We start from the raw sequence: 14,638 nt of genomic DNA, 5'->3' as shown, positions 1-14,638 counted from the left end.
TGGTACCGGAGCGCCAAGTCTAGGTCCAAGAGGCTTCTCAACAGTTTCTACCCCCACGCCATAAGACTCCTGAACAGCTAATCAAATTGCTACCCATACTACTTGCATTGCCCCATCCCTCACTCCCTATTGTACGCTACTGCTATTCTCTGTTTATTATTTATTCATAGTCACTTTAACTCTACCTACATGTACATATTACCTCAATTACCTCAAATAACCGGTGCTCCCACACATTGACTCTGTACTGGTACCCCCTGTATGTAGCCTCGCCATTGTTATTTTACTACTGCTCTATAATTATTAGTATTTGTTACTTTTGTTTCTTGTTTTTTTACTCATCTATTTTTTACTTAACACGTATTTTTCTTAAAACTGCATTGTTGGTTACCTGTTGTATTCGGTGCATGTGACAAATAACATTTGATTTGATTTGGTCCTTCTGGTTCATCTTTGGTATTTGAGGCATTCCATTCCACCATGAACGCCAGGCCATCCCTCCTCCTCCTTCTGCTCCTCCTCCTCCCCCTCCTTCTCCTCCTCCTTACTTGTGGCTTGACGTCTCCTTAGGGGCGGAGGATGGGTGGTTTGTTTAGGCCATTCTCTACTTGCTTGGTTGTCTGCAATTTTCTGTATTAAATGAAGTCATAGTTTGTGAGAAAGAGCCCCACCTAACTCAGAGTGAAGTGAGAGGTCACACACATATTGATAAATTGACACACTCAAGTAATTGAAACAGCAACTATGGGAAATATGGATATATTGTGTTGCAGGCAAAGGTATAGAAATAGATCAAATAGAGTAGAATTGAATATAATAGAATACGAGCCAGTCTGGAATACAATACCTCCTCGCTCCTCTGGTACTGTAGAAGCAAACTCCCCCAACTCACTCAACAACTGAGGGGCCACATGCTTGTATACATACATTGGGATCATGTCATCCAGCCAGTCCAGACTCCTCCCACCACCCATGTTCATTAGTCCGTTAACAGTGGGGAGATATGAGGTTTATCACTTATGAAGGTTTTATTTTGCACTTTGTGTGCATTATCGTTGTTTTTAAAAAACTTTTGATAACTCATCCTTGTCCTCAACACACTCACTGTGCGTGCAAAGGCTATCAATACATGAAAATAATAGCAAATATAGAAATGCAAAAAAATAACAACAATATTATTAACCACTAAGCAACAACAACAAAAAACACAGACTTAATGCTCTAAATGCGTTACCAATAAAGACCTATTTTGGATAAAGGACATACCTTTGTTTGTTGCCAAAAGTGCACCAGCATTTGCAGTGGTGGAAAAAGTAGGCTTACCCAATTTTCATACTTGGTTAAAAGTAAATAGAAAATGACTCAAGTAAAATTTAAAGTAATCCATTAACTTGGTTTTAAATATAATTAAGTATCAACAGTAAATGTAATTGCTCAAATATTCTTAAGTATCCAAAGTAAAAGAAAAAGTATAAATAATTTCAAATTCGTTATTTTAAGCAAACGAGGCAGCAGGATTTTCTGTTTTTATTCTATTTACAGATAGCCAGGGGCACACTCAAAAACTCAGACATAATTTACAAACAAAGCATTTTCGTTTAGTGAGATGACCAGGGAGTGCATGAATTGGACCTGTCCTGCTCTGCATTCCCCTTACAAAAAAAGATTGCAGTCAGTTAGAGTGCAGTATAGCTGTAGTATGCTGCAAATACTGTGTTCAAAATAACACCTTTTTTTCAACTGCAGTACACTGTAGTTATTCTGTAATCACTGCATCCAAAATATCAAAGTCGACTGCAGGTACTGCACTTTATCTGCAGTTTCAAAACTGCAATATTTTTTTGTACGGGGCAAAATGCAACAAGTACTTTTAGGTGTCAGGGAAAATGTTATGGAGTAGAAAGTACATTATTTTCATTAGGAATGTAGTGGAGTAAAAGTAAAAGTTGTCCCAAATAGAAATACTAAATAAAGTAAAGTACAAAAATAAATAACATGTAGCCCTTTTCTACAGTCAAATTACCTCATGGGTGGAATGTTATTCATATTTTTATTATTTCATAATTAATAAACATTATTTCAAAAAACCTGCCAAAAATCCAGTGTTTCTATGCCAAACGGTTTTGCTATATTTCAGTCTTCTATGATGTATATAAAGTGTAATATTGGAACGCAAACTCAAAATTGAATGCATTTCATTCAACTCTTTATCTGACATGGTAAAGGTGACTTATTTCCTTTAAACCCATAACCATGTGTGTGAGGTGTATACTTTTGTTTCACACTAGATTTGTTTAAGACTACCAAGAAACACCCTGATTTACCCCTCTGCAGTAAATGGTTATTAAGTAGTACTACTTTAGAACCACTGTTAAGTAGAACTACTTTACACCACTGTTCATTTGCCAAATCAAAGGAATGGTCCATTCATGTACATTCTCAAGGCCTCCTGCATCCGTGTCCTGTTCGCAAGAGATGTGTAAAGTTATGATACGCCTAATTATCCCATGTTTCCTCTATATTGCAGAATTACAGAACAATAATAATGTCCATTGGTTACCTCACCTGGTCAAAGAAATACAGTGGTCGGGGTCTTAAATCTGTCATTATTAATAATTCCACTCAATTACAAACTCAACATATTGTCTAGATCTGGTGCAAAATACACACATTTGAACCCAAGTAGAAGAAGAGAAGCGAGTGCAGGTGTCCGTCAGAATAACATTGGACAAACCTCCCTTTTCATCTAGCTATTAGTGTAAATGTAACCTTCATCCTTTTAGTTTTATTTTGCGGAAACGTGTTGCCTGGATACACTGCACAGGGCGGTCTATAAATGTGTTCACGCACCAGAAATGATAAAAATCCTGTAAACAATCTGAAAAAACAACATCGACAATTACAAACCACCGGATCACTCCTCTTCTACAAGTAGAATGTGGCTCGAGCACGTGATAACTTGCAAACACAAGTTATGCGAAACAAAGTGGTCCCTGTCCCCCAGTGCACAGAGAGAGCCCAGCAACTTGAGATGGACGCGCTAGCACATATTTGGATGATAGTTTAGATCAAGGGCTCTCTTTATTATTTATTTGTTACTCATTTAAACGACTAGTGTCATAGTGATAATGTGTATGCACATTTGATCATCTATTTGACTTTGATAATACATCATATTCCATTTCATACTATATATTGAAATGGGTCAACAAAGTTAATATAGAATCGCAAACTCAGACTCTCCAAACAGCATTTATGCACTAGCCTACACTCATTTCTTGTCATTAAGATCGGACGTGTTTAGTTTTCTCTTTTGAGGTCAAGAAGTAGTGCAACTTCTTGACCTCAAAATAGAAAACTAAACACGTCCTATCTTTGTGACAAGAAAAGAGTGTAGGCTAGTATATAAATGCGGTTTGGGAAGTCTGAATCATTAATGGCTCAGCAGCCTCTACCGGGGCAGGAAGGCAGGCAGGCTATCCCTTGAGCACAGCCAGCCACAGGCTGCAGCTGATGACTGTTTCAGAATATGTCCACTGGAGGCTCCCAGCAGTTCATGCGTCACTTCATTCCTGCCGCTGATCATGGCGGAGCTCGAGACAATGCAGTCTGAACTGGAGGCGCCCGAAGTTCTCAATGGGGACGCCGGCGAGAACGATGAGAAAGAGTACGAGGAGCCCTCGGAATCAGGGAAGAAAAAGAGAAGAAAAAAGAAAAAGAATAAGACTGCTGCTCCAGGTAAGACGCATGACATTGTGGATAAATGCCGTTTTGAAAATAGCCAATTATTGAGGGCTCCCATTTGTGCCATAGCGTAAAAAAGCAGTAAAGCACAGTTGTCCCGTACCTGTGAGGGAAAACCTGGTCCCTGTCCCGTTATGAGGGCAAACTGGCAGATGCACATCTGGAAACTGGGCAATGCCTCTCTCGAGGCTTGACATGTCTCTTCTTCTATTGGTTTGATGGAGTGTTGTCCAATTCGAATATTGAAGGATGTTGCTTTCAACAGTAATAGGCAGATACCAGATCAATTGTCTGTGCGTGACCGTGATATTCCAGGAGTTTTCAGCACTTGCCTTGCCTTATAAAAGAGCTCCACTAGGGCTAAAAAATAAAGCATGCTCTAGCATTACATTAATTGCTGACAAAACTATGTGACAAGCAAAGGCTATCTTATCTTGTCAAAACACATGTGGACTTGATCTTATTTTCTGGAGCACGTTTAACTATTTCTCTATAGACTAGAGAAGTCCCGTTTCAGAAGGGCTAAATGGCATGGCATAATCCTGCAAGGTACCTACATATGCCCTTGGGATATTGATTCCTAAGGTATAGATTGAAATTATGCATGGCTCCTGCCAAGTTCTGATCACAGTCTATGCACTTTCTCAAAATGACTCAGAACCATGAACAATTTACTCAATGAGTGTGTGTGTGCGCGCACATGTGTGTATGTGTGTATGACTTTGCAGCAGGGACAAATGAGGCTGAGGGGGATGGAGATACCGGAGGAGGTGTTGGTGATGTGACGAAACAGTTGGAGCAGCAAGCTCTGCTGGAGGACAAAGAGAAGGAGGACGATGGAGTGGATGGTAACGACTCTTTGACTTCAACTTCATCATCCTCATTCACTATCATCATTCACTATCATCATTCACTATCATCATTCTCATACTCAAACTCATGTGACACGGGCTTGGTGTCATTTAGTGTGGTGCATTAACAAACTACATCAACTGCAAGAACGGCACTGGGTATTGTGACTGAACCACTTCTCAAGTCCTCTTTAACGTCATTATCACCATCATCATTGTCGTTATCATTCTCATACGGATCTTGAAGGCCCGATTTGCTCCTTTAATCCTACAAACTCCGAATTTGACGTGACATGAGTTTGCATCTGCTGTGGTGGTGCATTAATGTAACTTCTTAAGCGTAAACAGTTAACTGCAGGCACTGTGAATTGTGACTGAACACGTCATGTTTGCTAAGAGAATAAGCCATGTGTTTTCAACAGATGGAGAAGATGTTGAGAACTCAGCAGGGAAAAAGAAGAAGAAGAAGAAGAAGAAGAAAGGAGGTGAGTTTGTTCTTGCCATTGACGTTGGCATTTTTTCCTCCGCTGCATGGTTTGAGTTCCTTCTGTTACATCAGTGGATACACAGACAACCTTTGATGGCTCACAGATGGCATAAAAAAACATATTGGCATTTGTTTGACCCAAGGAGGTTTGTTTCTTGAGAAGAGATTGCCTCTAGAACACTGTTTGTACACCTGTAATGTTATACACATGACATTATACGTTATTTTACCTTGTAAGCATATACTGTCATACTGCTTGTATAACAGGGATCCCTAATTACATTCAGCCGTAGGATGATTTTTCCTTCAGCTGATGGCCAGGGGGCCGGAACATAGTTCTAAATAATTTGTACATTGCAAATTGGCCTCAATAATCCCAAACAGACATAATATTTGACATAAACAGAATCATTTCAATCCTGCATTACATTAGGATACGATCAGATATAGTTGAAGTCGGAAGTTTACATACACTTTGGTTGGAGTCATTAAAACTTGTTTTTCAACCACTCCACAAATTTTTTGTTAACAAACTACAGTTTTGGCAAGTCGGGTAGGACATCTACTTTGTGCATGACACAAGTAAAACAGATTATTTCACTTATAATTCACTGTATCACAATTCCAGTGGGTCAGAAGTTTACATACACTAAGTTGACTGTGCCTCTAAACAGCTTGGAAAATTCCAGAAAATGATGTCATGGCTTTAGAAGCTTCTGATAGGCTAATTGACATAATTTGAGTCAATTGGAGGTGTACCTGTGGATGTATTTCAAGGCCTACCTTCAAACGCAGTGCCTCTTTGCTTGACATCATGGGAAAATCAAAAGAAATCAGCCAAGACCTCAGAAAAAAAAGAAGAAAAAAGCATGTACTGTGACAATATGTTACCATGTGTTGCTAATAGCAACAATGGGTTGGACATCTGCAGAGGCTAACCTCTCTCTACTTCTCTTCCCCTGTCCTCCTCTCTTCTCGTCCTCCCCTCCCTCCTTCCTCTCCCTCCTTCCCTCTCCTATCTGGGCCACAGTGAAGGGACAGACTGACCCTCCCTCCATCCCTATTTGTGAGCTGTATCCCAGCGGAGACTTCCCAAAAGGAGAGGAGTGTGAATATCCCCCATCTAAAGACGGGTATGTCACCTCTACCAAGTGCATTGGCTTTATGCAGTGCGGTGGTCATAGATCCTATCGAGGCCTCTGTGGTTTACACTCCATCATACTTCATACTCTGATACCTAATAAAAATATTGGATGTGCCTCAATTCTGTCTTTATCCACTTTATTGGTTTGATCAAGGTTAAATATAATAACGAATTAGACACAAACTCATCTATAGCTGCATACACTGCATTAAAATGTACACACACTACCGGTATGTTCATCTATACCTGCATTATAAACTGCAGTGTATGCTGCATCATTTCCTGAACGTTTTGTTTGATATCATAATCCCATTAGAAAACATTTGCATAATGAGATGATAAAGAATGTGCTGTCTGTGGGGTGTGTGTACAGAAAGTGTGTGTGTGTGTGCATTTGTGACTGTTCATACATGTCTGTGTGTGTGTATGTCTCCGTGTGACTCCATGTGACACCGGCGTGTGCGCACACACACACACGCACACACACACACATACGAAAACGCACATGGAGTGTGTGTTCCTCACCACCAGGCGCAGTGCAGCGTGGAGGACCACCCACGAGGAGAAGAGGGTCCTAGACAAGGCTAACGAGGAGATGTGGAATGACTTCCGTCAGGCTGCCGAGGCCCACAGACAGGTCCGAAACTACGTCAATACCTGGATCAAACCTGGGATGACCATGATTGACATCTGGTGAGGTTCATTCACAAATCATATAGGCCTTGGTACTTTACAAACTGTCATGTTATACTACTTGCCTGTTATTCACTTCAGTCATATTGTTTATTGATGCATTTGAGATTCTTGAGTGATTCTCAGTCCTGCACCCTGAGAGTCGTCGTAACTGTAGGTTTTCTGTCCTAGATCAGCAGTGAAACACCTGATTTCGTTCATCAACGGATCTTTAACACCTTGATTAGCTAAATCAGGTATTTCACTGCTGAGCTGGTTCTGGAGCACTACAGGGGCAACATTGAAGATCATTGAGTGAGACTTTATTAACCTGCATGGTTAACCTGTGTTGCTGAAGTGAAAATATCCTGAATGTGACACCTGTCCATGTCTGCCGTGGTCCCTGTCTGTCAGTGAGCGGTTGGCGGACTGTTCTATAAGTGAGACTTTATTCAATTGTACAGTTAACCTAAAAAAATACAAAATAATGGAAACACTTGAGGAAATGAGGGATACAAATTACATTGAAAGCAGGTGATTCCACACAGGTGTGGTTCCTGAGCTAATTAAGCAATTAACATTCCATCATGCTTAGGGTCATGTATAAAAATGTAGGGCAGGTCATTATTTTGCCTACCATGGCTATGCCCCCATAGGATAACAATTCTTCCATCCACAGGGCACTAGTGGTCACTTTATTGTTTGATGAGCATGAATACTATGTAAACCATATGCCATGGCCGTCTCAGTCACCAGATCGTAACCCAATTGAACACTTATGAGAGATTCTGGAGCGGTGCCTGAGACAATTTTCCACCACCATCACCAAAACACCAAATGATGGAATTGCTCGTGGAACAGTGGTGTCGACACTTGTAGAATATATGGCAAAGTGCTTTGAAGTTGTTCTGGCTCGTGGTGGCCTAACACTTTATGTTAGGTGTTTCCTTTGTTGTGGCAGTCACCTGTATGTTGCTGAAGTGAACATATCCTGTATGTTAAACCTGACCTCTTGTGTCAACAGTGAGCGGTTGGAGGGTTGTAGTAGGAGGCTAATCAAGGAGAATGGTCTGAAGGCTGGCCTGGCATTCCCCACTGGCTGCTCCATCAACCACGTTGCTGCCCACTACACACCCAACGCTGGAGACCCCACAGTACTGCAGTATGACGACGTCTGCAAGATAGACTTTGGCACGCACATCAACGGTCAGTTAACACGCTGACACTCAGTTTCTGTTCAGTCTGTAGTTTTGTTTTGTGTTACTTCAATCAATCAATCAATCACATTTATTTATAGAAATAAACTTTGTCACACACCTAAATGGTCAGCACTGGCACTGAGTTCTGTCAATCTCTCAATAAAATGTTTTTAGAAAGCTTGTTTCAAATCAAATGTTATTTTTCACATGTGCCAAATACAACATTTCGGTGAAATGCTTACTTATGAGCCCTTAACCAAGCATGCTAAGAAAAAAAGAAAAAATAAGTGTAAAAAGTTGAAAATAGAAAATTAAAGTGACAAATAATTAAACTGCAGCAGTAAAATAACAAGCAAGGCTATATACAGGGGGTAACGGTACAGAGTCCGTGTGCGGGGGCACCGGTGAGTTGAGGTAAAATTGCATCAGCAGTTGTCACAAAGTGCTTTACAGATACCCGGCCTAATGTATGTATCTGGTTGCACTTGCATTTTAAAGCAATAATAGTCCATCCGCAATACTGCAGGTTTTTGTTCCAGCAATTGAATCCCATCACATCTGATTCAACTAATCAACTGATCTTCAACACCTTGATTAGCTGAATCGGGTGTTCGTTCCACTGCTGAGCTGGTACATAAACCTGGAGTACTGCAGTCTCTCCAAAAGCAGGATTGAGGATCCCTCTTTTACTGTCTGCCTTGCCTTGCCTGATACACTTGTTTAAGTATAAAATGGTAAAATGGTACGGTAGTTGCATGATAATTAGCTAGTAATTACACTCCTTGAATATCAGAATAACAGCTGAAACAAGCCGTCAGAAAAAGCATTACCTCCTCATGTCCTTTATGTTCATGTTGTTGGTGTTTTAGGTCGAATCATTGACTGTGCCTTTACCGTGACCTTCAACCCAAAGTATGACAGACTACTGGAGGCTGTGAGAGATGCTACCAACACAGGCATCAAGGTAACTCAGCCCATTCATCCATGACTTTGGTTCCAATGGCTCAGTGGGTTAGAGCATGATGCTGGCAACACTATTTGGGTTTGATTCCCACATGGGCCACAAATACTGAATATACTGTATTCTGTCACCGTTAATGTTGACATGTCTGTAAGCCGCATGGATAAAAGCTTCTGCTAAATGACCACATCTTGGATACTAGCTAACATAAGAGGATGTGCGATGTAACTCTCACTCATCACTCGTCTGATAATAAGCTCTGTGGAGATGGTTGATGAATGCTTGTGTACGTGTCAACTCTTGTCCATTTGTGATCCCTGTGGAGAGAGCTCGTTTAAGTTTAAAGCATTTTCCCAGTGTGCAGGGATAGATGTGCGTCTATGTGACGTGGGTGAAACCATCCAGGAGGTCATGGAGTCTTATGAGGTGGAGATAGATGGGAAAACATACCAAGGTATCAGGCTCCTTCTGTTTGTCTGTCTCTCTGTTTGTTGGTTTGTTTATATAGGAAACTGTTTGCCTCTTTTTACGTTTGCTGGTTTGATTTGGGAAATTACAATGACAGATATATAAAGATATATTTATATATAAAGATATATAAATATGAGAACTATAGAAATACTGCAGGTATATTAATACATATAAATGATTGCTTTAAAAAAATCTTTCTATATATATTTTTTTCCCCTATGTAGTAAAGCCAATCAGGAACCTCAATGGCCACTCCATCGGACAGTACAGGATACACGCAGGCAAGACTGTTCCCATCGTCAAGGGAGGAGAAGCTACCAGGATGGAGGTAACCTTAATCCTCTAATGCTCATTTGTACTGAAGGTTTTTCAGATACTTCAGTACAATTTAATCAAACAGTCTTTTCAGAGGCGTGGGTTCAAATTACACTACTGCCACCAAATGTAATAGGGACTGGATGTTAAATAGGGACTGGATGTTATTCATTTGAACAGAAGGTTTTTTGAGATGTTACTTCGGGTAGAATTTAGTAAAACTTCTTATTTTTTCCCTGCCATGTTTGCAACAACAAACTCAAGGTACACATCTCCTCTCTTGCAAGTTTGATCAGTTCAGAATGTCTATCTTTTAAAAACGTAGCATATAATTAAAACCCTTGATTAAGTGTTATTGAAAGAACATCTCTAGACTATGTAGAGTTACAACACAGTGGCGAGATGAGCTCGGATTCACATCTCTCTCTCTCTCACACACACACACATACACACACACTCCAACACCTCCTTAGGCACCCTCTTCGGGGCTTTAATTACACCTTTAATCACATTACCAGCCAGAAGCATCAAGTAATGAGTAGCGCCACTTGTTGAAACTCCTCATTGCATCTCGAAGCACATTGCGTTTTCACCACTCAAAGTCAATTAATGACCATTTACCTCACTAAAGGAGAAGATATCGCCTAGATACCTGCATAGATACCTGCCCCAGGAAACGTACCTTGGTCCCAGACCTGTGTGTGTTGTCTAGTATTCCTGTGGTCATTGTTGGTTGAGGTGCACTAGCCTAAGGTCACAAATCTAGGCTAGTGGACCCCCCCACCCCCCACCCCACCCACCCCCGCCAAGACAGCTGCAATGCTTAACTCAGTTTGGACAGAATTGAACCTTTTTAATTGGCAAGCTGCTGAGTGGTGCGTTTTGCTGATGTTTCCAACGGAAGCCAGGGAGAGAGGCAATGAGTTGCTGATGTGGCATGTTTGAGGGTTATATTTTTAGCCGGAGTGAGTGTTGGTGCGTTAGGGCCATTACCCTCTTTGTGTGAGGGTGTGTGTGTGTGTGTGGTGTGCTTGCTTACATGGTGGTGTGTGCTTGTCTCTCTATGTGGAGTGTATTGGTGTCAGCGGGGCGTGCCACGGGGCTGCTCTCATTTTGAGTGATTATCTGAGCAGACAGAGAGGGAGGGAGGGTGTCGCAATGTTATCAGCTAATACCACAGGGCCTTGAACAACCACAAAGACCTGATAGAGAGCTGATGAGCTCTGTGTGTTTGAGCGGGGAAAGAGGAGGTAGTGTGTGTGTGTGTGTGTGTGATAAAGACCTCTTCAATAGATCACACCCAGATTGTGTGTGTGAGAACACTTTAAGAGATGATGGAGTAACTGTAATGACATTGAGAAAAATGTTTGCTCATCTATCATGTTGATTCTTGTAAAAAAAAGGTTATCAATGGTATCTCTCCCTGTTTCCTTGTGGCTGTTCCCAATTGCCAGTAGTGGCTTTCAGTTTGAAGAACTTTGGTCTTATGTAAATTGCAGATGGATTACGGTCAATCAGTTGTTTCTAATCTGCTGAGTTTACTGTGTCCTCTTCTACCCTTATGCTCCACAGGAAGGTGAGGTGTACGCAATCGAGACATTTGGCAGCACAGGAAGGGGAGCGGTTCACGATGACATGGAGTGCTCACATTACATGAAGAACTTCAATGTTGGACACGTGCCAATAAGGTTGGTCGTTCGGTTCGGTCGGTGCTCGCTGAGTGAGAGCCTCACCTGATTTTAATGCTGATTGATGATACGGAACATCAATGCTAAGTAGAATGCTACACTGAGTGTACAAAACATTACGAACACAGGCATAGACTGACCAGGTGAAAGCTATCCCTTATTGATGTCACCTGTTAAATCCACTTCAATCAGTGTAGATGAGGGAGGAGACAGGTATACACAATCCTTGAGACATGGATTGTGTAATCTTGCCATTCAGATGGTGAATGGTCAAGACAAAACCTTTGAATGGGTTATGGTAGTAGGTGCCAGGCGCACCAGTTTGAGTATTAAGAACTGCAACGCTGCTGGGTTTTTCGCGCTCAACAGTTTCCCATGTGTATCAAGAATGTTTTAAATGTACCTTTATTTAACTAGGCAAGTCAGTTAAGAACAAATTCTTATTTTCAATGACGGCCTGTTCAGGGGCAGAACGACAGATTTGCACTTTGTCAGCTCGGGGGGTTTGAACTTGTAACCTTCTGGTTACTAGTCCAAAGCTCTAACCACTAGGCTACCCTGCCGCCCCGAATGGTCCACCACCCAAAGGACATCCAGCCAACTTGACACAAATGTAGAAAGCATTGGAGTCAACATGGGCCAGCATCCCTGTGGAACGCTTTCAACACATTGTAGAGTCCATGCCCTGATGAATTGAGGATGTTCTGAGGGCAAAAGGGGGTGCAACTCAATATTAGGAAGGTGTTCCTAATGTTTTGTATACTCTGTAGATTTAATTTGGTCTTGACTCTGTTAAAGACATCAGAGACACTCATGGCACTCAAGGGCATTGACACTGTGCAGAATGACAGCTTACCAAATAACTACTCATTATTGCGATCAAGATTTGTGAATTATTCTTACACTATGACTACACCGGGCCCTGAGCGTGTGTTGATTTTGTTTATCCCCACCAGACATGATCTTGACACTCAGCTTAAAATACCAAAACCAACTGTGAACCAACTGTATTCACTTGGGGACAGGTCGAAACACACATGAAACATGCATGGACATTTAGGTGGATAGCTGTTGCTAGCAGTTTGTCCTGGCAGATGAACATTGGGTTGTTATTTTACCTGATCATGCACATGTTCCCCTTTTTATCAGGTTCTTTGTAGAATTTTGACCCGGATCATACAAAAATGGTGTGTTTCTCATCAATAAAAAAAGGAACCTAGTTAGTTGTTAGTTGTCTCTGATTAATATCTCCTCGTTCGTCTTTCAAGCAAACGAGTGAGGTTGTATCTTCGTGAAAACCAATAAGGAGATGGGAGAGGCAGGACTTGCAGCGTGTCAAGCGTCTCAAATTAACCTAACGTAGCAGGCAAAATAAGGAATGCCTGAACGGGGTACACATCCAGTTTTCAGGGATAAAGAAAGCTAGGTTGAAGATACTGTATCCCTAAAAGCCAGATGTTTCCGACTTGTATCATTCCCGCTGAGGGTGGTCTCAAATAGAACCAAGTTCTATTTTAGCATTTGTCATAGCATAAGCTCATTGGCATGTACGAGTAGTGTAGATGAAATGATTGACTAACATGTATGTATACATTCATTTTTGCAACACTCACGCATACAATGTGGCCGATGTAGTCAGGGTGTTAGGACTGTACTGACCTGTTATTTAAAAAAACATACTTATCACTGAAGGGCATTGGTGCACGCCTCACATTTTCTACTGCTTGAGTACCGGAATATTACATTAAAATGAGTACTATTAAACTAAATTAAAATGAGTACTGGCACCTTTTTCATTCTACTTCAAGCGTTGCTGAAGGGTTACTGTCACGCCTTTCCTGTGTGTTCCCTCTCCTCTCTCCCTGTTCTGCGTCAAGACTTCCCAGGGCCAAGCATCTGCTAAACGTGATCAATGAGAACTTCGGGACATTGGCGTTCTGCCGCCGCTGGTTGGACCGGCAGGGAGAGAGCAAGTACTTGATGGCCCTGAAGAACCTGTGTGACCTGGGTATCATAGACCCGTACCCGCCGCTCTGCGACACAAAGGGCTCCTACACCGCTCAGTACGAACACACCATCCTGCTCAGGCCCACTTGTAAGGAAGTGGTGAGCCGCGGGGATGACTACTGAGCATTTTCCGTAGGCCGGCTGACCTCAAACCAGGGAGAACGGGAAGAGAAAGAATGAGAGAAGATAAATCAGGGTCCTGTTCATTAGGGCACAGAACTTTTGTAAATGTTTTGCAACAGAAAATGATATTGAGTGTTTCTTATTGGACAAATCCAGTTAGTCCCTCTGTGTTGTTTTTTCTTCTTCTTCCGTTTGGTGCCTAATGAACACAACCCAGTAAAACACAGACAGGAATCCTCACTAGACATTTATTCAACGTTGTTGTGACGTAATTTTAAGTTGCCTAAATCCAAACCTTCAGTAGCTTCAAGAGTTTTAGCAAGAGCATGAGACTGGTGTCAAGGAAGTAGCTAACTTATGACATGTATTATTTCAAAGGATCAAGCCAATAAATAAGGGCATATAAAAAGCAAGAAATATAATCTTGACATTTTCTTTATCATACTTACTTGATTGCTATATTGCTTATTTAGAATAAAATGAAATATGCAAAATTGCTCCCTCTGTTTTGGGTGGACACCTCAATATATGACTTAATAGTGCAAAGCTTCAATGCCTTGGAAAGAACCTGAGGAAAATATATATACCTGCTATGAAAGTATTTATATTTCTATATTTTGTTTATCTGCTGTATTTTTATTTTGAGGCCATTTTTTTTTTTTATAAATAAATTGTATTGTTACAAATCTTATATTGGTCTTTGTTTCTATGGTCTTCACATTTGACTGCGTCATCAGACAGCCACTGTGGAAGAGAAGAGTTTCAAATGGTTCACATTGTGTCATAGAAATATTGTATCCTCATTTTGAACCAAAGGAGGGCGATATTCTTACATGTACTCTCCATTCGGGCTCACAGGCGAGAGAACTAACAGAATTTCGCGTTACACAATTGCGCTTCAAAGAGACAGACTTGTTACTCACTATGAAACTTAATGCATATACAGTAGTACGCAAGAAAGTATGTGGAGAAAACT

General features: G+C 41.1%; 1 protein-coding gene across 1 annotated transcript; it reads left to right on the top strand.

The window, feature by feature from the left end:
- Positions 1–3,563: 3,563 nt before the first annotated feature.
- Positions 3,564–14,353, top strand: LOC110525089 (methionine aminopeptidase 2). The gene is made up of 11 exons (XM_021605039.3): positions 3,564–3,738; positions 4,473–4,592; positions 5,018–5,080; positions 6,113–6,215; positions 6,758–6,919; positions 7,923–8,104; positions 8,967–9,061; positions 9,416–9,512; positions 9,754–9,857; positions 11,417–11,532; positions 13,410–14,353. Exons 1-11 carry the CDS (start codon positions 3,585–3,587, stop codon positions 13,660–13,662), a joined length of 1,449 nt encoding a protein of 482 aa, XP_021460714.1. The 5' UTR covers positions 3,564–3,584; the 3' UTR covers positions 13,663–14,353.
- Positions 14,354–14,638: the final 285 nt, after the last annotated feature.

The sequence above is a fragment of the Oncorhynchus mykiss genome, chromosome 1 (assembly GCF_057628025.1).
Source record: "Oncorhynchus mykiss isolate SJ-2025 chromosome 1, ASM5762802v1, whole genome shotgun sequence".
Lineage (NCBI taxonomy): Eukaryota > Metazoa > Chordata > Actinopteri > Salmoniformes > Salmonidae > Oncorhynchus > Oncorhynchus mykiss.
This window is presented reverse-complemented; position numbering and strand designations above follow the sequence as displayed.

Coding starts and splice junctions, on each gene's coding strand:
- LOC110525089 (XM_021605039.3), top strand. CDS start 3,585: ATGGCGGAGCTCGAGACAATGCAGTCTGAACTGGAGGCGCCCGAAGTT. Junction 3,739..4,472: donor GAATAAGACTGCTGCTCCAG/GTAAGACGCATG, acceptor ATGACTTTGCAG/CAGGGACAAATGAGGCTGAG. Junction 6,216..6,757: donor TATCCCCCATCTAAAGACGG/GTATGTCACCTC, acceptor CCTCACCACCAG/GCGCAGTGCAGCGTGGAGGA.